The 23,204-nt window shown below is 46.4% G+C and overlaps 1 protein-coding gene across 3 annotated transcripts in view; it reads left to right on the top strand.

Annotated features, from left to right (window-relative positions):
• NIBAN1 (niban apoptosis regulator 1) overlaps positions 1-23,204 on the top strand; it is a 63,487-nt gene that overhangs the window by 28,019 nt on the left and 12,264 nt on the right. For 2 of the 3 annotated variants that reach the window (XM_040073436.2, XM_040073435.1), the window contains exons 2-6: positions 4,675-4,805; positions 5,902-6,033; positions 6,775-6,889; positions 8,307-8,471; positions 21,553-21,668. In XM_040073436.2, coding sequence (XP_039929370.1) covers positions 5,905-6,033; positions 6,775-6,889; positions 8,307-8,471; positions 21,553-21,668 — 525 coding nt within the window. In that variant the 5' untranslated portion in view covers positions 4,675-4,805; positions 5,902-5,904. Of the gene's footprint in view, positions 1-4,674; positions 4,806-5,901; positions 6,034-6,774; positions 6,890-8,306; positions 8,472-21,306; positions 21,519-21,552; positions 21,669-23,204 lie in introns of those variants that run through there. The other variant, XM_040073437.2, reaches the window with a different exon arrangement.

Raw genomic sequence — 23,204 nt, 5'->3', positions numbered from 1 at the left:
TAGAAAAATGGATGGATGGATGGATGGATGCATGGATGGATGGATGGATGGATGGACAGTAGTAATTGTAAAGTTCAATTTGCATTACGGCACACAGTGTATATATAGATTAACTGGTTTCTAGTTTATCATTTAAAAGCATGTCCCCAGTTGTGGGTTACATCCTGGCTTGTGAAGCACTGTGTGGGTATGATCAGCTGATCATTTTAGATTGTTTTCTGACAGCTTTGCTCATGGCCTGGTGGAGGAAATAAGACAAAGTGATTTGTTCCTGTTCTCTTACTGCTTTACTTGTTTGAAGTGCTGGGGGTGCTGACATGCAGCACACACAGTGCCTATTTCTTTTAGATTTTATTCTTTTAGGTCCAGGATTTGTTTTAATACAGCAAATCATCTACTTCCTTTACATTCATGTCCCCTAGGGCTTAAATGTTGTAAGAGGATACATCAGCCCCCAGACCTCCAAAGAGATTCATATCACTGATAGTGGTATATTTGGAAAACCCTCTCCAAAGGGTGCTGTGTGCAGGCAGTTGTGCTGTCAAGGGGAAGGATTGTGAACATTTTCCTACTCTTGGAAGGGTCATCTTACTGCCAAACACCAATATTTAAGTGAAATAGCTTTTATGGCAAGTCCTTCACTCTTTCCATTCTTAACTTCCAAGTGGCTGAAGTTCTGGGAGTGTGAGCAATCACTCTCTTGTATGCCAGCCAAGAAGTTATTGTTTTCTGACCTTTTTTCCCCGAGCTTTCCTGACCTGCACCTGGACTGGCCACGTGGCAACATGTTGAGAACAGGCAGGGTGAGCTAGATAGGCTGCACTGGGAGCCAGTGACTAAGCCAGCAGGAATTCATCTCTTGGGAGAATTTGCTGAAGAGTGCCCTTGTTTGAAAAAGCTGTATGTCAGTTATTTCAATAAAAGCAGTGAAACCCCCACTATAAAGTTGGGTATTTGAGGTGATTCGGTGGGCCCAATGACTTGGAGTTACGTACAAGTGTCCAACATGGGTGACACAATTAAGAAGGTCAAAAGCAGGGGAAAAGCAAGGAAAAATAATCTGAGGGTGATTACTGATTTCAAGGGGGGAACAGGTAGATGTTTCTTGTTTCTCAGTGCAGTGATGTTTGTTTTTACTCTTAAATGAGGTAACATAACTCATGCTAAAGTTTTGTGGTCATGTGCAGGGGCAGTTCTGCGGAGTGGGAGGTGCATCATGAAGCATTAGTAAAGTTTATTCTGGAGCAGGATCTAAGCCCACAACAAAGGAGGAACAGACCCTTGCCATGTTAATTTGATGGAAATCCTTCCACCTCCATCACAGTAGTCTTTTCCTGTTGGTAATTTCAGTTCATGGAATCACAGAATATCCTGAGTTGGAAGGGACCCACAGGGATCAATCATTGAGTCCAACTCCTGGCCCAGCACAGGAGCAGGAGGTTGCATGCAGGCTCATCCTGGAACTGATCAGACTCCTCATTCTCCTAGGATAAACATCCCAGCTGCTGGGATTCAGATCCCATTTATAAGGCCTGGAGCTATCCCGTTGCCAGACCAGCCAAGTGGGAACTTTGGCCATGCTCCATATAAACAGCTCTGACTAAGCCAGCCACACTAAATTTGGAAAAGAATTAGGGGAACTCATTTTTCAACTGCCCCAGATTATTTCATCTCCAGTTGCCCCATGTTATCATTTCATGGGAAGAGCTTCTGTTACTCAGGACCGTTTCCATTGTTTATTTTCAGATAGCATATTTTTATTTTTTGCAAACCAAAAGAGTTTAAAGATCCATTGAGGAACAATGGATCAAGGGTCTGTCTGCTTCACTTCCCACCTTCAGGTAGCACTGCAATTGCTGTTCATCTGAGCCCTGCAAGGCCAGATCCTCATGCGGTGCCACTCACAATCTCTTTAAATAAACTTTTCTTCTAATTTTAAGAGGGAGGAATATTTTTAATGCAAAGCTCCTTTGCAACAAGTAATGTGAAGATTGGAAGAAACAGCCAGAAACATTTGCCTCTTGATTCATGTTTTGGTTTGTCATAAATATAGTCTGCACATAAAAATAGCATAATCAATGTCCTATTTCTGACATATATGTTGTGAATTGTAAGGTTTCTTTCCCTCCAGTCATCGTGCTTTAAGCTGATCTAAGCAGTACTGACAGTGAAGAATGACACTTCTGAGGCCATTTAGCCTTAATTGAAAGACTTTGCCAAAATTACAGGTATTTCCCGTGATTGTTGCAAGTGTTTTCCCAACACCAGAATTTTATTCTTTGTCCCACTTCCTCTACAAACTTTTACTGCAGGATGCAGGCAGTAGTCAAGTGAGGTGCAGTGTCCCAGAGCCCTCTCTAACAGATTAAGAGGATGATACGAGCTGGAAAAGAAAAAGCCACAGTGCAAAACAGGGACAAACCCTGAGCAGGAAACTCCACTGGGGCTGGGGCCAACAACATCCTACTGCTGGCTGGGATCGGGAGGAAAAAAATGCTACAAAGAAGGTTTGGGGAAACTTTGTCCTTATTTGGAGAATGTCTATGCCTCTACCCAAAGCAGGCTAGTTTTTATAAGGCTGGGATGTTCTGCTCTAGCAGCGCCATATCCTGCTATTATACCCAAGCATATCCTATAATCAGTATGTCTCTAAAAATACATCTTAAACCTGAAGATTTGGAGTCCACATTGTCACCGGGTGCTGTCCCACAAGTAACTCTTACATAAGTGGTGAATTGACTCTGCTTCTGACATCCCTCCTGCTGAGTGGAATGGCAGTTCCAGTGCTGAGCCGGCTCCTCTGTGTGCCTGGAGACGGCTCCAGGGCATCAGGTCTGTTTCCCACTGCTGGTGTGGGATTGGGATGGGGCAGCAATTGGGCAAAAGGGTTTCCAGTTCAGTGGAAGGCAGCAATCATATTGGTGCTCACTAAGGAGAAGGCTCCAGCTCACCCCTCTGAGCTGGTTACACAGGAGCAGCTGGAATAAAAGGTGGTGTTACGGAATGGAAGCGTTGGCATTGCCCCTGAACTTGGGGGATGCGTCTTATTCTGCATCACACTGGAAATTCACCTGCAGAAGCAGAGGAGCTGGTATGTAGGTCTGTCCTCTCACGCACGTCCATGTTAGGAAATTAGGGAGCAATTCATAGAATCCCACAATGGTCTGGGTTGGGACAGATCTTCAAACCCATCCAGTCCCACACACTGCCATGGGCAGGGACACTTTCCACTAAACCAGACTGCTCCTTGCCCCTGGCCTTGAACACTTCCATGAATTCCATTTCAGGAATGCTGTGTGACAGTCCTGGTCTAGAAGTCCATATAAAGGCATTAAGAAGTCTTAGTTCGGAAATTACCATTTTTTTCTTGTACAGAAAATATTATGTTTTCCACCCCCAAGCAGAAAAAATAAAATTCTGAAAGCATTAGAGTTGCTTGAGATGTGAAATTTCTCTGTTGTATGCTCAGAAAAAGCCCTTTGGCATGGAGCTCCCTAATACCAAGAAGAAAGGGATCTCTCCAGTATCCAGGATGTTTGGGATGCTCTCTAGATCATAGGCCAGGTTCTGGCTTTTGCATTGCTACAGACCCTTTCAGTCACATATATGCACATGCCTTTAATTTTAGCCTCACTTCCCTGTCTGCAAAGCACCATTATTTCTTTGGTAGGGTTAATGAGTTAATTGCTTGTAAATTAAGATTCTCAGAAGTGAGACCTCAGTGTGTTTATTATTGCAGTTGCTGCTACCCATGAGATCTTGATCACAGCGAGACAATACCAGATTAGTGTTTATTGCAGCATGACTGAGGATATGTTTACATTAAAACAAAGACGAGACTGTAGTGCCCAAGCCTAGAAAAATCTTTTGTAGAGCTTTGACTCAGCTTTAGAATCTCAGTAAGCGATAAAATTGGCTCCTTTGGCTGAACATTAGCCAGTGTCACTGGTTCTCTTTGAAACCCCTTTCAACCCTTGACCACCCTTGGACTCCAGGGCAGCATGTCCCAGGGAGAGGCAGAGAGCATCTTTCCTTAGATAAATGGATTTGGGGAATTCTTTGCTTGCTCTTAGGGAAAAGGGGAAAAAAAAAAAAAAAAAGTCCCAAACCCAATGTTTTCCTGGACAAATTCTCTCTGAATGCATCTCCAAAGGTTTCCTGATCTGGGCAGCAAGTGGCCCTTGGTACACTTAAGAGATCTTCTCATGGAATTATGGAATGGTTTGGGTTAGATGGACCTTAAAGCCCATCCAGTTCCACTCCCTGCCATGGGCAGGGACTCCTTCCACTAACCCAGGTTGCTTCAAGCCCAGTCCAGCCTGGCCTTGGACACTTCCAGGGATCCAGGGGCAGCCACAGCTTCTCTGGGCACCCTGTGCCAGGACCTCACCACCCTCACAGGGAACAATTCCTTTCCAGGATCCAATCTAAACCTACTCTCCGTCAGTGAGAAGCCATTCTCTGTGTCCTGTCACTCCATGCCTTTTCCAGAGTCTCTCTCCATCTTTCCTGTGGGCTCCCTTCAGGTACTGGAAGGTCACTGTTAGGTGACCCTGGAACTGCTTCTTCTCCACAGAGAAGAGTTTGGGTTGCTGGTGAGAAGTGCCTTGGTTCTGTGTTAGAGGTTGAGAAGCCATGTACATGAAATACATTTAAATCTCTGTTTCACCTCAGGGAAAACAGAGGCCACCATCAAGAACTTCGGCCCCCACTACCGCCGCCAGTACGCCGTGGCTTTCTGCAGGCATGTGCAGGAGGAGCTGGAGCAGCACCGCCACTCCCAGTCCCGCTTCCTAAAAACCAGGGTAGGAGGACACTGATTTTCCTGTCTGTGACCCAAGTGCACACAGCAGTTTGCATGTGCAGACACTGGATTTGGGTCATTTTGGTTTGGGATGGAAAAGCTGCATCTGGGTGCAGGTTTGAAGTTTTATTTTTGAAAATTCATCTTTATTTTGGTCTCGTTTAGTTGTTTATCATGGCACAAGAAGAACCATGACACAAATTTCTGGTACAAAGAGTTGGACATTTGAACAAAACTGATCCCTTCTTGCTGGTTGTAAGGTTCTGCAAAATCCAGGGATCATGCTTTCAGGGAAGAGATTACATAGGAAACGTAATTAATCCTGTCATCCATGGCTCAGGGTTCTCTAAAGAACATGGCAATAATTCCCTCTGTGGAGTGAACTATGGAAAGCTGTTTTTTATTAGAGGGGAGACAAAAAGAAAGACAAAAAGAGAGATAAAAGTCTCTTTATTAGAGGAAAATGCAGAGAACCTTCAAGATTAAGAAGATAAAAATTTAAATGTTCTGAACATACTGGAAATCATGGATTTCCGATTCTCTTGAAATGAGTAGGTAAAGCAGTGAGGTGGGATGTTAGGAGATCTGTGTCTTTCAGAAAGGTGCATATCAGTTACTATAGCACAGATGCAAAAGCATTACAAAGAAATGGAAAACAATTTGCGATATGATAATAAAACCCTGCTTTTTGTATCAATGAAGTATTTATATTACATAGTGGAAAGCTGGAGGTGGTGAACTCCAAGTCATTCTGCAGGAGTTGGAACTAGATGATTTTTAAGGTCCCTTCCGACCCAAACCACTGTAGGATTCTCTGATCTTGCATTCAGCATGTCAGCTGAAAGGTAAATAAATCTCTGTCTCAGAAATCTGGCAGTGTTTTGGAAAGCAGAGCTCTTCTGCTGCCTCCTCGCCTTGGCTACAAGAATTTACTTGTGTCCATAGAACCTTCTGAAATCAGAGATGTTCATGACTCCAAATTGCATTTGAAGGCTCAAAAGCCCTCAGAGCAGCATTATGGAAATGTAGAAATAAAAGTTTCAAGATGGTCAGTGGTGCAGAGGAGGAGTCTCAAATGTCACCAATTGTCCCTGTAGCCCATGGGGGAAGCTGGGACAGTTCTGTACGAGGCAGAGCTGCTGCACTTCGCTGAGGACCTGAAGAAGTGGAAGGACAGATACGTCGTGATCAAAAATGACTACACTGTGGATTGCTTTGACACCAAAGAGGTGAGTGCTGCTTCTGCAGATCTGCTTGTACATTCCCAGATAAACCAATAGCAAGTGGATTTGCTGCTGCTGCCGCCTTGCCCTCAGCAATAGGAGGTGAAATCTTGTCCTCATCAGGGTGTCTCCAGTGGAAGCCCCACAGGGATGTCTGAGGGTACAGCCAAGTGCCCTTCCTTGGCCAGATACATCAGCAAGAACTAACAAATCCTTTTAACAGCATTTGAACCTTCCTGTGCCTGTCCCAGAACACTTCTCATCTGTACATCTCTGTAATAAATCCCTGTGCTCCTGCAGTTGGATCTGAAGTAGCAGGATTTGGGTGGCTCCAGGCTGACTACAGTGGAGGTTTTTGCCTGGAAGCTGCCATAGTCAAACTAGTCCTGGCTGACAGATCCAACAAATTGGGCTCAGGAGAAAATCCATCATTTTTCCCTCCCTTCCATCCCTGACTCCTCATCACAGCAGATGAGCACCAAGAGGATATTTGCAAATATGTTTTTAACATTTAATCATGTTTTAGATTTGACATGCCTAGGGAACATTTCCAAAATTCATCCTGACAAAAAGATTCTCCCTTTGGGCAGTATCTCCATACATTAGAATCACAGAATATCCTGAGTTGGAAGGGACCCACAAGGATCATGGAGTCAACTCCTGGCTTAGTCAGTGAATTGTGTATTATATGTTTTCTCTCTCCTTAAATCTCTATTTGACAATACTTCCTCTCTGTTGATTTTCCAGGCCTACCAGAAGGGAGCCAGCCCTAAATATCACGTTCTTCCTGCAGGAGGCAAAGTCCTGACTTTGGAAGAAGATTACAATTTGCTGTCTGATAAACATTTTCCAGACCCTGTTGGTAAGTCCTGCTCAAAGCTGAACTTCCAAAGCCCAGGCTCTGTTCCTTACTCTGTTCTGGGAAGGCTTTCAGGCTCCAGTTTAAAATGGGGTAGCAGAAGATGCCCACAGCCCTTTTCCCAAGTTCAAGCACAGCTCCAGAGTGGATGAACAAAGCAGATGCTGTAAGAGAAACACTGGCTCCCTTTCTTCCCAGCATACCGGCACAAAGCTGCTGTGGAAGCTGTGCAGAAGCAGGGCAGGAACCACAGCACCATTGTTCCCAAGCTTTGTTAATATTCCTGATTTATTTGTTTCCATTTTTAGATGCCAGCTGTCTGTGTTGACTTGCAGCTGATACTAAGTCCCACAGAGAGGGCAGGAAGGTGGCTGCTTCTGAGTTTGTTGTTTCTGGGCCAGGAACTGCTGTGCTCCTGCCTGCCCCTACTCCACCAGGACAGAGAAAATTCAGGCTTTACAAAAGCAGGTCTCACATTGCAGAATCAGATTTGGAGAATGGGATGCCATATAACTAAAGGGATAAGGACACCTTGAAGACAAGGATTATTTTTTGAGTCCTTTAAATCCTTAGGATTTAAAAGCTAGGTGCCCTCTCACACCCTTTCCCAAGGCACGGGGCAGTCAGAGGGGTTTAGAGGTGGTCCTGTGTGTGTCACCACAGCTCTTCAGCAGTTGGGGTTGAGTGATGTGGAACACCCCAAGGTTGCTCATGGGCTTCCCATGGCTCTCCCTTCAAAAAGAGCATCACTTCATCTTTATGGCCCTACTCCCCATCTGTGAGGTGCTGAAGACTCCAAGGTGAACCTTTTGTGTCTGGGCTCTCAATGAATGTCAGTGACTCCACATTGGGATTGGTCATCCCTAAATATGCTGTCCAGCATCCCCTGTGTGCAGGGACCTGGGGCAGGGTGGAACTGGAGGTACTTGGTGCTTTCTTTGCATCACCTGCAAAGGCTTGAAGGGACGGTTTTTAAGGGAAGTCATGTGTGGAAGTCCTGGAACCAGGGAAAGCACTGCTGTTCCAACGTGGTGTATTTAATGCAGTTTATTTCTATAAGAAAATCCATATACTCCTAAATGATCTTTATGTAGAACAGACCAGAGCTCCCCACTAATTTACTTATCTGCCATGAAAACAGTTTCCCTAGCAGCTGCAATCCAGTGAAATAGTTTATTGGAAATTTTGCCAAAACTAGATTTTTGTCACCTTGAATACAAAGCAAGAGGCCATCAGGTTGCTGTGGTGTAACTCAGAGAGGTGGTTGAAGCCAGCGGATTGTGCCCATCCCAGCCGCGTCCCCCTGCCCTCCGCGCCCAATCGCCTGGACTGAGAAGGACATTAACCTGCTGGCAAAGGTCTGGCACAGAGCCAGCCCCGAGGAAATCTGCAGCTCTCAAGCAGAGGTGTTTTTGTGCAGGCTCAAGTGAGGAGGCAGCTGCAGCCTTCGTTCCGCTCCCGAAGGAGTTCCCGGTATACCTGTGGCAGCCCTTCACCCGGCACAGCTACTACTGCTTCCCAGAGCCAGGGGCACAGAGACGCTTCAGCGCCGTGCTGGGGGACTGCGTGCGGCATTCCAACCACGGTGAGTGCGGGATGGGACTGAGCCGGACATTCCAACCACGGGGAGTGCGGGATGGGACTGCGTGCGGCATTCCAACCACGGTGAGTGCGGGATGGGACTGAGCGGGACATTCCAACCACGGTGAGTGCAGGATGGGAGTGAGCGGGACATTCCAACCATGGTGAGTGCGGGATGGGGACTGTGTGGGACATTCCAACCACGGTGAGTGCGGGATGGGACTGAGCGGGACATTCCAACCACGGTGAGTGCAGGATGGGACTGCGTGCGGCATTCCAACCACGGTGAGTGCGGGATGGGACTGAGCGGGACATTCCAACCACGGTGAGTGCAGGATGGGACTGAGCGGGACATTCCAACCATGGTGAGTGCGGGATGGGGACTGTGTGGGACATTCCAACCACGGTGAGTGCGGGATGGGACTGAGCGGGACATTCCAACCACGGTGAGTGCAGGATGGGACTGTGTGGACATTCCAACCACGGTGAGTGCGGGATGGGGACTGAGCGGGACATTCCAACCATGGTGAGTGCGGGATGGGGACTGTGTGGGACATTCCAACCACGGTGAGTGCAGGATGGGACTGAGCGGGACATTCCAACCATGGTGAGTGCGGGATGGGGACTGTGTGGGACATTCCAACCACGGTGAGTGCGGGATGGGACTGAGCGGGACATTCCAACCACGGTGGGTGCGGGATGGGACTGCGTGCGGCATTCCAACCACGGTGAGTGCGGGATGGGACTGAGCGGGACATTCCAACCACGGTGAGTGCAGGATGGGACTGAGCGGGACATTCCAACCATGGTGAGTGCGGGATGGGACTGAGCGGGACATTCCAACCACGGTGAGTGCGGGATGGGGACTGTGTGGGACATTCCAACCACGGTGAGTGCAGGATGGGACTGAGCGGGACATTCCAACCACGGTGAGTGCGGGATAGGACTGTGTGCAGCATTCCAGCCACGGTGAGTGCGGGATAGGACTGTGTGCAGCATTCCAACCACGGTGAGTGCGGGATAGGACTGTGTGCGGCATTCCAACCACGGTGAGTGCGGGATGGGGACTGTGTGGGACATTCCAACCATGGTGAGTGCGGGATGGGACTGAGCGGGACATTCCAACCACGGTGAGTGCGGGATGGGACTGAGCGGGACATTCCAACCACGGTGAGTGCAGGATGGGACTGAGCGGGACATTCCAACCACGGTGAGTGCGGGATGGGGACTGTGTGGGACATTCCAACCACGGTGAGTGCAGGATGGGACTGAGCGGGACATTCCAACCACGGTGAGTGCGGGATAGGACTGTGTGCAGCATTCCAACCACGGTGAGTGCGGGATAGGACTGTGTGCGGCATTCCAACCACGGTGAGTGCGGGATGGGGACTGTGTGGGACATTCCAACCATGGTGAGTGCGGGATGGGACTGAGCGGGACATTCCAACCACGGTGAGTGCAGGATGGGACTGAGCGGGACATTCCAACCACGGTGAGTGCAGGATGGGACTGCGTGCGGCATTCCAACCACGGTGAGTGCGGGATGGGACTGCGTGCGGCGTTCCAACCACGGTGAGTGCGGGATGGGACTGTGTGGGACATTCCAACCACGGTGAGTGCGGGACGGGACTGAGCGGGACATTCCAACCACGGTGAGTGCAGGATGGGACTGAGCGGGACATTCCAACCACGGTGAGTGCGGGATGGGACTGTGTGGGACATTCCAACCACGGTGAGTGCGGGACGGGACTGAGCGGGACATTCCAACCACGGTGAGTGCAGGATGGGACTGTGTGGGACATTCCAACCACGGTGAGTGCAGGATGGGACTGTGTGGGACATTCCAACCACGGTGAGTGCGGGATGGGACTGAGGGGGACACTCCAACTGTGGTGAGTGCAGGAAGGGCTCAGCCTGGGACAGTGTCACCCACCCAGGAATGCTGGAACAGCTGCAGGAAAATGCAAGTCACTCATGAAAAGTGTTTGGCTTCAGCGCCCCAAGGAATGAATCAACACAGCCCTGCTGCTTGCTGTGCTGGGAACACAGTTGGGTGGGGTTTGGGGTGAAGTGGGTCTGAGCTTGGGGAGAAAACATGGGAATTGCTTTGGAAGTTGTATAATGATCCAAAATCCCTAGGAGGTGTTTATTACTAAGGCACAGCAAACCCTCACCTGTGTTTGCACGCTGGCTAATGCATCACAGCTATAGAGTCAGGAGTAATGGAATATTCTGAATTAGAAGGGACCCACTAGGATCATGGAGTCCAACTCGTGGCCCTGCACAGACAATCCCAAGAATCCTACCCTGTGCCATACAGGAGACCAGGTGTGTACAACACAGAGGGAGTGTAGTCCTGCAGCACATTCCCATGTTGTTACACACACATCACTCCTGATCAAACATTGGGCCTTTCCGCAGGTGTTTCAATGGCAGCTCAAGCCCCAGCCATGGTTAAGCCTTGTAACTGGTCCATGAATGGTGTGTAGGACACAGTATTGATTGTCTGCACAAAGATGAATTCTAAGTGTCACTTTCTGAATAGGTCAGACTAGAAAACCTTAAAAAACCCTTAATTTGTGACTTGCTAGGGTTGTAAAAACAACTCCCATGAAATTAGATGATCATTTATGAGCTGGATCCTTCAGAAAAAGAAATGCTTTCCTGATTTTCAGACGACATTTTTTCCGCCACGATGCCCTCAGCTCCCCACTGATCTCCAGGGTCTTCCATGCCTTTAGTGTCACTCTGGAGTCCCATCTTCTCCTGCTGCTCTTGGTGGAAAACGGGAACACTCAGCATCTTCTCCACTAAACTCAGCTGCTTGGGTCTGAAGTCCAGGCTGGTGGGTAAATGAATTGTGAGTGCAGAGTGTGAACAGTCCCTTTTATTAGCAGAAGTGGCTGCTGGTGAATGGTTTTTAGCTGTCACTTTAGTCTCCTGGTCATCAGCTTCATCCCATTGCCCTCAGACAGCTTTCTCCTCCTGTTCTCCCTGGATCATTCTCGGCTGCCATCTCTTTTCCCTTGTTTCCGCTGCCAAAGGCATTCCTGGTTTCCTTTAGGACTCCATTTCCATGAGGAAAACACACATGACTGCATTTCTAGGCAGTTTCCTAAGATGTGCAGTTACTTGTGTGGTGCTCAGGACTGGTTGGTTTCAGGGGCCGCCTTCACAGGAAATGTGGGATTCCCGATCCCGATGCTATCCTCGTGGTGTACACACCTCATTCCTGGTCCCAATGCTGTCCAGGTGCTGTACAATCCCCAACTTCATTTCCAATGCTGTCCAGGTGGTGAACAGCCCCCATTCCCAGCGCTATCCAGGTGGTGTACAGTGCCCTGACACTCTGGACTTGGCTCCTCACTGAGGTTTGGGAGGGAGATAGGGATACAGTCAAGTTTTCCTGGCACTCCATGACTTGAAGCCTGTTCATGATGTTTGGGGATTTTCATTTCTCTCCTAGAACAAGTGTAATGGGTTTGACATAGCTTTTGGCTGCCTGGTCTTTCCTTAAAGTTCAGCACATCACTCTAGGGGCCAATCCTAAACTGGCAGAAGCTGGGTTTAGATGACATAAGAGGTCTTTTCCATCTCCAAAGCCTGCAAGTCTGCACTTCATTATATTTCATGTGGCTTAGCTATTGCTCATTTATGCATCTGTTCCAGGATTTATCCCTCTCAGCTTTTCCTGTGGTCCAGTTTTTTTCTGACAGACAATGCCTTAAGGCTCATCCTTACTTCTGCCCAACAGGATGAGAAGCAGATAAAGACAGTCTGGATTAGGATCTACTGTTGTACCAGGAAAAGAGTTTTAACAGCCATCAGGGAAGGAGGAGCCCCTTTTATGTGGATTTCTTGGAGTTATGTTATCCCCTGGAGATCCAGGTGCTACAAGTGGAAAAATTATCATTGACAAGCACCTCAGTAACCTGAACTCTGCCCTTGGAGTGAATTTTTTTCCCAAGGGCTTCATATTGATTCCTACTCATTCGCACATCACTGAAAAATATTAGTTTATTAATACTTTCAAAAGTCTTTTTTTGCAAACACTTCTGCTGACAAAAACACGTGTCTGAGCAATCTTACAAAGTTACAGCTATGTGCAGCAAAACACTGGGTGGTAAGGATTGCAGTAAAAAAAATATTAAAAATAATTGAAAAGAGAAAAGAACTGTGAAAAATCCTTCATGTTTGATTGTGAAATATAATTTAGCAGCATAAGGAGCATGGACCAAGGCAATACTCACTCCACCTCTTCCCAAAGTTCCGAGTTCCCATTTACCAAGGACAAAGATAAATGTCATGTCTGATCAGAAGTAGCCTTTCTGTCCCTGCTGTGATCTGCCACTCCTGGAAAGGAATGTACTGCACTGGGCTTAAGCCAAGGACTTGGAGGAGTTCGTGGCTACAGTGTGTTTTCTTTCTCCCAGGAAGCAGAGTTAAACACGGAAAGCTGGAGTGAATCAGCGCTGGGAGCTGCCCTGGCATTCAGCTGCTTCCTGTCCCCAGTCTCTCTGGTATAAATACCCAGCCCAGCCTGTGTTTCTGGGATTTCTGGGTAGAGCAAAAGAATTGGGATTTAGTGAGCACCACTGGGAAATGGCATTGAGATGTTTGGAGTGTGGGCTGTTGTGTCATTCCCCTCTCAATTTTCCTCTTGTCTTTGCCCTTTATACTCATTGATGAGGGCTTGGTGGTTTGAGGACACAATGATCACCTTCAGCAACAATAAAAGATCAAATGCTTTTTGGGTTTTAATTTGTGAGCTGGTGTGATTAGGGCTGATTAGTGAGAAGACAAGTACCCAGGGCATGGCAGAGGAACCCAAACAGCCTGGTGGGTGCAGGGGGTCCCTGGAGGGGACTGCTCTGGGGAGCCAGTCCTTCCCAAGTGTCTCTAGAGGTCAGACCTCTAGCAGTGTAGGATTTTTAAAACTCCTCAGCTTTTTAAAGAAGCTGTGCTTGAGTTTAGGTGTGTGGAGGAAGCAGTTTAGCATTTTCCTCCAATTTCTTAAACTGCTCCTGCCAGGTTAGATGGGGGTGGGAGCATGGCATTCTTTGCTTTGCCTTATCTTCATGATCCACTTTGATCCACAACCTGGACTTACCTGGTTCCATCTTGCTCCCTGTTTCTTTAGTGAAATACTGAGAAGTGCACACCTCAGATTTGGGGGAAATCTGCTGCTCAAACGGCCACCTAGCCCCCATCGGGGATGTTCTATCAGTCCCACAATGAGTGAGGGAAAGGCTCAAATATTAGATATTCCCCAGGTTTTAATCCTTTATGTTTGCATGCTTTGAAAGTCAGACTGAAGTTTCTTCTGAGTACTTCTTGAATTGGTTTTTTAGGAGGTCTTCTTGCTTCCTATATGACTTTCACTCAGTATTTGCTCTTGGAAGTGGAGAACCCTGACCACTTGGGGCTGGGATAGAGGGAAGCCTGCACGATGGAAAGGAAGTGACTAGTTCATTCTGGGAGACAGTGAGTTTCACTTCTTGATTTTATTTTTTTTCATCTGGTTTGATTTCACATCCACATCTTGACAATCACCCTACTGACACAGGAAGCTGAGGGACTTTCAAAACCATATCTTGTCATCTCCTATTTCAACAGAAACAACAACAAAAATTATTTTGAGCAATAAATATATTAAAGAAGTATAATAAAGAAATACATTAGGCAAGAGAGAAAGACAAAAGCTTGTGCAGGGCAGATCTTTTATTGCCATCTCTGACTTTCAGGGTTGCCATTATCAATATGTGCATTTCCTTTTTCAGATCTGAATTTATCTGACAGATGTTTTTCTCATAGTTGTTTCTAAATTTCCTATGTTACATGTAGAGGACTCACCAAGTCTTGGACTAGAATTCAGAATAATTCCAGGAGCACTGATAAAGTTTGAGAAGCTGACATGAAATCCTTGAGCTGAGGGATGAATGTGTCTATATATCTCTACATATGGAGCAGAGCACTTGCCAGGAGTCCAGATACCACTTTGGAAGGGTTTCTGAGTCTTCATGCCACAAACAGGGTGGCTTTTCTTCCCTGGAGCGGGAGATGAAGGGAAGGAAGGATTTTCTTGTTGCCTGTTTCCAATGGATGTGGAGGGAGCAATTAAAGGAGAACTGAGGAGGAAATTGCTTTTTATGACATTAAAGAAAAATGTCCTTGTGTACTGGGATGAAAGTGAGGCCTTTTGGAAGATCTGTGCGGTAATTTGGGTTGGGAAAAAGTACAAATGGAGAGAATATTTACCCCTTCATCTACCAAGACTTGTGTCTTTGCTCCTCTCAAGCAGCTGCTGTACTTGGGTTAATTAAATCCCTTTTTGGTTAATAATATAAGACCATCTGTGATCCACATGAGTGGCTGAGACCGTGGTTGTTCTTTTACCAGTCACATGACTTCCAAATAGATTTTTGAAACTGATGTGTAAGCATCCATAGGAATATTAATTTTGTCATAACAGACAAAGCCATGATGAGGCTCATGGCGTGTTAGAAAAAAACTGACTAAAACTTTTAGGACATAGATTTTTTTTACAATTTAGAATATTTTGCTTGAAATAAGACTATTTCTCCTCTTTCTAGGGTGTTTTTGCTCTACAGCAAAATGCTGACTGAATGTGTGTTCATTCAGTCAGCATGGCTTTTGCCTTTCCTGCCAGCCTGGTTTCCTACACTGTGGTGAGGATTTTCAGTCTGTAGGAGTGACATTCATTCTGAAATATCAGAATGATGAATGTGCTAAAATCATAGCTGCCATTACATTCTTCCTGTTCCTCTCACCTCGGGCTGATTATCTCCTTCTTATATACTGCCAAGCATGGGGTGGTGCAGGGGAGCCACTGCCCTGAGCCCACCACCCCAGCCTGTTTTAGGAGACTCATTTGTGCAGAGGAAGGTGGTGTTCAGGCTCCAGCTTTGAAGTTCTGCAGCAGAGAAATCACAGAATCATGGAATGGTTTGGGTGGGAAGGAACCTCCCTGCCGTGGGCAGGGACACCTTCCGCTAGCCCAGGTTCCTCCAAGCCCCATCCATCCTGACCGTGGACACTTCCAGGGATCCAGGGGCAGCCACAGCTTCTGTGGGCAGCCCATGCCAGGGCTCACCACTCTCACAGGGAAGGATTTCCCCTCAATATCCCATCTAACCCTGCCCTCTGGCAGTAGGAAGCCATTCCCTGTGTCCTGTCACTCCATGCCTTGTCCAGAGTCCCTCTCCAGCTCTCTTGGAGCCCCTGTAGGTTCTGAAAGGCCACAATAAAGTCACCCTAGAGCCTTTTCTTCTCCACATTCCCACCTACTCCAGGAATATAGTAGCTGGTTTGGAAAGCACTTGGAAAATGTCAGAAATAAGTGATACTGTGATCCTTTGTGTGTGCTTATGCAGTGTTCATTAATTTTTTAGACTATGAAACCCACAGCTGCTGGCCCCCCCACTGGAGGTTCATTGTGCCCTGTCTGGTGCTGCTTTGAACAGCTTTAATCTGGGTGCTGTGTGCTGATAACCAAACAGTTAACCCTGCTCAGTGATGGTTTGGTGGCCACGGAAGGAACTTGTGCTGCAAAGCTCTATTTGCTATAAATACAGCGTATTCTTACAGGGCTGTATCATGTTTGGAAGTGACCTCATCTAGCTTCTGTTGGTGGTTAGCAGCCTCACACCACATGCTCTGTGGGTGATGTATGTGCCAGCACACTGCCTGCAGGAGATCCCCAGAGTGGGAGGTTGATGCCTCACAGGCCCAGAGCACCATAGATACTTCACTTTGTTCTGTTTGGATGCTAACAACACAGGACAGCATTTTGTGAGGGTAAAACGTATGTCCTTTTATTTAGGTCATCTTCAGCTGTGCTTGGGCCATGTCCCAAGCCCCAGGTAACCTCCCTTTTCCTAAGGTGCAGTTCCTGAGCTTTCCTCATCTCCCCAGGTTCAAAGCATGTTCCTTCTCTTACCTTCTCTTACCATCCCGGTGGGGTTATTTTTTGGAGACAGAATTGCTTATTTTTTGGAGACAGAATTTCCACAGTTTAATTTTGTTGGAGTTGATGGCCATGTCCTTTTTACCAGCTGTCTGTGGTATCGTAAAAGCAGCAGCCCTCAAAATGTGCTGGAGCTCACGTGAGCTTTTAGAAAGGGAAATAATTTTTTATCATGCTAATTTATTTTTATTTGAAGGGCGTTCCGTAACTGTGGTTCTGGGAGGTTGGCAAAGTGATTCCTTCACTACAAGAATGTCTCTTGTCCCCTGATGGTCTCCAGCTGCCTCCACACCAAATCCTTGGCGGCTGGCAGAGTGGGAACACTTATGTTTGAAGTGCCAGTACCACAATCCTGTCTCTCTCCTATCTCTGTATTATTTTTTTTTTACCAGCTTTTATTTTAAAATAACTAAATTAAAAACAAACAAACAAACAACAAAAAAAACCCATATAGAAATTGTTTATTTTTTAAATTCCAGAGTGTGTATAGTGGAAAGCAGGGGAAAAGCCAGTCTAAATATATACAAAAGAAACAGATGCCAAGGTGAGAGGGGAATGACTAGGAAGGATGAGAAAATTGGGAAAATGTAATTTGCATTTCTTAGCATGAAATCTGTTCTCTTGAGAGCAGCAGTGTCCAGTGGAAATAAGAAGGGGTAGAAGCGCCAGCTTTTGCAACTGCACTTCAAATTCCAAATATTTCTTAATCTGCCTCCTGCTGTCTATTTGTAACATCACAAAAAGGAAGGCCCTGCACCAATACCTGTACTGAGGTTTTTGTGTACCAGGAAAAGGCTCTCTATATAGGAGATATTTCCTGCATGCAGAATCTGAATGGGATGCTGCAGGAGGCAGATGAAGCCAGGGTGGATTGTTCCTGAGTTTTAGTGGTCACATGAAGGGCGTTACGTCAGAGTCAGCATTTCTTTAATTAAAACCTGTGCTCTGTGAGCTCAGACTTCTGGATTCTGGTTTAACACTTGTTCAGCTGTGTCTTTGGGCCTCAACCTTGTGTGAAATGTCAGCCAAAAGGCTGAGGTTATTCTTTGTGGTGGAGCTCACTTTGTCCACAGTCAATAGACCCCTTCACTGTTACTGGATTGCAGCTGAGTTCAACCATTAACCCAGTCATGTTCACCACTAAACCATGTCCCCAAGTGCCACTAGTGACAGTTATTGTTCAGAGGGACAGCTTAAATGGGATGTTGAAATAATCACTTTTTAACAGCTATGCCATGTTACAAAGACATCTTCCTTTGCTTGTGATTAAGAAAAATCATCATCCGAGTGATTAAACCTTCTCACCAGCAGCCCCACGCCAGCGGTGTGCAGTACAGACAGATGCACAGTTTGAACTGAAATGTTCAAAAGCAGATTTTGTATTATCTGGATTTGCTGGAAATCCAGTTTGAGCCATTGGCAGCTGGAACACTCAGCCTCTCTGGTAACGAGGCCCTTCTGTAGAAATTCTTGCACAGAGCTCTCCAGTGTTCTGACTGGTGTAATTCCAGTTGCTCTGTGGTTGGACATACGTGAAGTGTTGGTGAGTTACAAAGGGGCAGCCTGTCCTGAGGGGCTTTAGCCATGTCCATCTCCAAGGGTGCAGCTGTCCTGGCATGGACGGGGCTGGGAGGGCCCACAGGACCTTGGGAATGAAGATTTTCTCTTCACTCCCCAAACATTGACCTGCCAAGGGACAGGAGGAGCAGCTCATAGCCCTGGGCACTCCATTAGGAGACTGCCAGTCCCAGGGCAGCCCGAGCATGGGTGACAGCTGAGACTGGGAACGGGACCCTCTAAGTTAACTCTTCTGCACCAGGGGCAGGTGCTCTCAGACGGTGTCCAGTAGCCTGGTCCTCTGGGTATCATTTTGATGCGTTAAGGTTTGACATAATTACGCTTTTTAAAAGAGAAATTATTCACTGAAAGGAAGCTCCTTCCTTCCCAGAAAGCTTTCTGCAGTCCTGAACAAACTGAGCCATACCATTGGGACATGTGCAAGTTTGGGGAGATTTATAAAGTCATGGTGCTTCCAGTTGTCCTTCCATCTCCCAGAGTTGAAGGGAGCTTTATGGCAGTTACTCTTGCATTTATAAAATGAGTCTGTGGTTAGCAGTATGTTACTGAAATCGGGCTCTATGCTTGCATATGTAGGGTCTCTAGGTATGTTTTCTTTTTTAAAAAATTAAACAGAACAAACAGATTTTTGTTTTTATCTCCACACATAAGGGATTTTATGTTCATTAGCAGCTGGAGAAGGTGCTTGGGTGATTTTCCAAGTGCAAGGCATCCTGTTCTGTCCTGATAGTGCAAGCACACACTATCAGTCTGGGTACCTGTAAAGCCTCACTGGCCTTTTGCTGGAACACTCAGTAACGTTCCTGGCTTTATGTGGCATTTGGGTAAGGAATACTGCAGCCAGCACTGTCCTAAGCTGCTCCCCTCCGTACCACCAGCAGTTCACGTGGATCACTCAGGATAGGTGCCAGAATGCCTGAAGGGAAGCCCCTGTGAGATCTTGAGGAGAGAGGAGCATCCACGGTGCTTTCCCCTGATGAGCACTTGTCCCTGGCACCACTGGGCTTTGCCACCTGCCCCGTTTGCAGCTGCAGCTCTGCTGCCATGGCCCACGGCCCAGCTGCTCCCTCGCACGCGAGCGTGGCTCCCCCAACAGCCGAGCCCTTGTTTCCCTGGCCCTGCTGTGGCTGCCAAGCCACTGCCCTCCTGCAGCCTTTCCATGGGCTGCTGGATGGGATGGGCAGAGCCCTGGCTCTGCCCCGCTGGGGTCGTGCGGGATGTGCATGGCAGCTCCTTTCAGCTGGGTACAATTCCCTTTTCTTGAGCCCCGTCCATGAATGTGGTTCTGTCTCGTGCCTCGCCAGCAGCTTCTGCACAGCCTCACGCTGGATGGATCTACTTGTTCAAAGCCTTAGCACTGAGGCAATCTTTTCCTCCTATGGAAAGTGAGAATGAAATTGCCTAAATTAAGCAATTGTAGCAGCCTTGAAGGATAAAGCTTTCTTTCTGCTTGGAGTTGTTTTTGTAACAAGACTGCCGTGACTGTGTTTGTGTCCTGTGTTTACTGGCATAGGAAAGAATGTGGGATTGGGATTTTAGCCACTTACAGCTTGATGTTTTTCCCATGAGCTATTGAAATTAATCACTCTTGGATTTTTAGCGTCTTCTTCCCACTGTATTACGGGCTTGGGGACAGTCAGAACAGAGAGAGAATACTCCCTTAAGCATGGATTTAAAACACGATGATCTTAGAGGACAGACTCTTGTCAGCACTGGTGCATCACCATCCCAGCAGTCTAAGAACCAGCCTCTTGGATGGTCTCTTGTCCCTTTGGGTTAAGAGGGAGCACAGCTGTGAAGGAGGAAAACATGTGAGTCATGACTGGAGGGCTGTGGGAGCTGCAGTTTTCCTTCCCTGCAGCCAAACCAGGCCCTCTTCTCATCAAAATATTTTGAGCTTTATTTTGGGAGGAGAAAAGTTTTTGAATGCGATGCTCCACCTCAGTTGCTCAGGTGGAACACTCCATTCTTTCATTAAAACTGTGGTCAGAGGATGTTCTCTCAGCACTGAACAGTCTGACTTACAACCAATACTGATATTTTAGCACCCTGGTTTGTGACTTGCTATGACAAATGCTCTAAATCCTGGAGGTGGCAGTGAAGGTAGGGTTGGGATTTTACCTGGCTGATTTTTTTTTTGTTTGATCATTGTATGGGCTTGGAGAATTTGTGTGATGTCTTTGGCTCTCCAAATATCTGCAGATGAAGAACAGTATCAAGAGAGTTGCAGTGAGAAAGTTTAGTGCCCCTCGGGGTGTTTTACAAACCTTCCTGCAGTCATTGCAGCCAGGCTAAACTCTGAAAGGGCAAATTCTGACATTTGGGCTCTGAGCAGACCTGAAACCATGCAGCTTTCAAGCAGTTTTCAAGCTTCAAGGATAAAGCCCTGATGACATTAATTGTAGGTTTATGTAGCTTTTGTTTTTATTGGAGTATATAGAGGAGATATTTCAGGCATCACTGTGGTGTTAATCCTCCATGTTTCCCATAATTTCTCTAATCCCTGCATTTATGCAAGGCTCCTGTAAAGCTCCTCTCTTGAGCAGTTTTCATGAACAAGCCCAAAGAAGTGTTGCCTGACAAGCAAGGCTTGAGGACTTCTGACTCTTTTCATCACAATTGTTTGTATGTATCAGTACCTTCTAAAGCAGCATAATTCCCTCTGAGTCAATCAACATTCTTGTTCTTCCCTGCTTTCTTCTTGGAGTGCAGAACAGGACTTCAGCTGCTCAAGGCTGCAGCAAATAATCTTGGAGAGGGGACAATGAGCCTTTGTGGCTTTGTTTTCCCATAAAATAATAATCCTGACACTCTGATAGTGAAGACACAGCACTTCAATCCCTGAAGTGTTTGGGGGTGGTTTTCTCATGCAGGTTTGCCAAGCAGCCACTCTGCTTCACTTTGAGAACAAGGTGTCCCCGGGCCACCACACTGTTCTCGGGAAGAGCTCCCATCTGGCAGAAGTGGCCTTGCACAATAACCAGATATTCCAGAGCTCTGGTTGAACATTCCTGAAATACTATGGGAAATCAGCACGATCTTGTCAGGAGTTTTTGTTCTTAACTGGTACAAGCATAGTGCTTTCTTTGTTAAGGTCTGTTTTGTTGTATATCCACAAAAAAAAATCTTGATCATCAGTTTCTTAACAAAATAAAGGAACTAAAATGTTATTGGGGCGTGTTAACTCAGGATTTAACGATTTATCCAATGAGCTGCCTGTCATTATCATAAATTAAAGAGGAAGAATTCCCAGCTGTTGGCCCTGCCACACTCTGTCAGTGTCTTCTGTGTGCTACCTTACATTGCTCACAGTTGAAAAGGCAAAGCATGAGCTTTTCTATGTTAAGGCACTTCTAAATCTTAGTGAACGCCCAAGATCTCCAGGCATTTGGGCTTAGTAAATTATTTAAAAATACCACGGCTAGGTGCATGTGGAATGGGAAATGGATCAGAAAAGGATGGTTATTTTTTGAAGGTTATTTCTGGGTAAATCCTTCATGTTACTTTTTGTTTTCTCCAGACTTTCTCAAACAGACCACGTATGAAGTGGAGGCGTTCTTAGAGGCCATTCAGTTCTTCCGGCAGGAGAAAGGCCACTATGGCACGTGGGAAATGCTAACTGGCAATGAAAAAGAGGTAAAGGAATATATTCCTGATGGGGGTTTTGGCTTTGGGTATGGCAGCTCTGAGGATAGTGAAGATTATAAATTCTCTTGGCAAAAAAGGGCATCTTAAAAAAGAAAATTTAGTAGATAGAAATACCTGAGATTTTAATGCATCTCTTACTCATATGTAAGTGATAATTTGTTTTTAATAAAAACTTCTGAAATAGAGTCTTGCATAGTAAGGGTTACAAACTCTTAAACACCAAAAATCTGCGTACTTCAGTTCTGCAGAAATGAAATGCTAAGCCCAGGGTCTGGGTCCATACTTGGGCACCCAGCTTTGGAGTACTCATGGTAGCTGAGAAACCCCACAATCCCACTGGCATCACTCCACATGACTTTTAGTGCATTATTTACACCCTGATTTATATTTTTTTCCAAGCACTGAGCACTCAGCAGCAAATGTTTACTTAAGTGCCAACTGCTGGCTGTTTTCTGTGATAAAATCTGGCTTCCCTTTGGAAAATGGAAAAAACCTTAAGGAGAGTGATTTGTTTTAAGGAACCAGATTATTGTTTTAGAAGAAGCCTACCTTTGAAATGCTGAAAAATGTGGAATAGGAAGAAAAATCTATAAACAGTGTCTCTCCCACTGCCATCGTGTCAGTGATTGAAGTTCCCTGCTAACATCTGATAATAAAATCCTTACTTCAAGGAATTACATGAGGGTTTTTCTCCTCTCCCCTCCTCCCTCATGTTATGGAGCTACTATAGTGCTAGTTTCATTTTATGTTTTATTTTTCCTATTGCTTGCCAACAACTTACTCATAACCCATATGTCTCAAGAGAGCTGTAATCAGAAGACATCCAGCCTAGTTCCACTATTATCTTCTTAGCAATAATTCATTCTGTAAGTATAGTGTGTTCTCATGGCCTGCTTGGACCAAACATAATAATTATTTTAGGCAAATATCCAAGCTAAGTGAGTGGTTTGGAGCAAGCAGGCTGAAATTTGTTGCTGTAAAAGTCCCTGCAGAATGCCAAGAAATGTATTTGCTGACACTCATTTGTGGTGGCCGAGTCCTCACAGTGTCAGTGCTCCCTGGGGCTGCAGCATGGCTGGAGTGGGAGCATGAGCTCAGGCACCTGAAGGAAGATCCACCAATGCCTTAAAAGTGTTCCCAGAGAACTCAAGATTCTTCACAATATGAAACTGTGGAATCACGGAATATCCTGACCCGGAAGGGACTCACAGGGACCATTCAGTCCAGCTCCTGGCCCTGCCCAGACACCCCAACAATCCCACCCTGAGAGCGTTGTCCAAATGCTCCTGGAGCTCTGTCAGCACCTGGGGCCGTGCCCATTCCCTGGGGAGCCTGGGCAGTGCTCAGCACCCTCTGGGGAGGAACATTTTCTTGAGATCCAACCTAACCCTCCCCTGACACAGCTTCATGCTTTTCCCTTGGCTCTTAAATCTATCTGATCTGTTGTCATGTTTATTATTTGTGATAGTTTGCGTTACTCACGAGACCTTTTTTAAGGAAGCGATTAGTTCAGGACCTGAATTA

The sequence above is a fragment of the Hirundo rustica genome, chromosome 9, assembly GCF_015227805.2.
Source record: "Hirundo rustica isolate bHirRus1 chromosome 9, bHirRus1.pri.v3, whole genome shotgun sequence".
In the NCBI taxonomy this organism is placed as follows: domain Eukaryota; kingdom Metazoa; phylum Chordata; class Aves; order Passeriformes; family Hirundinidae; genus Hirundo; species Hirundo rustica.
Note: the sequence above shows the minus strand (reverse complement) of the source record. Positions and strands in the feature narration are given on the sequence as shown.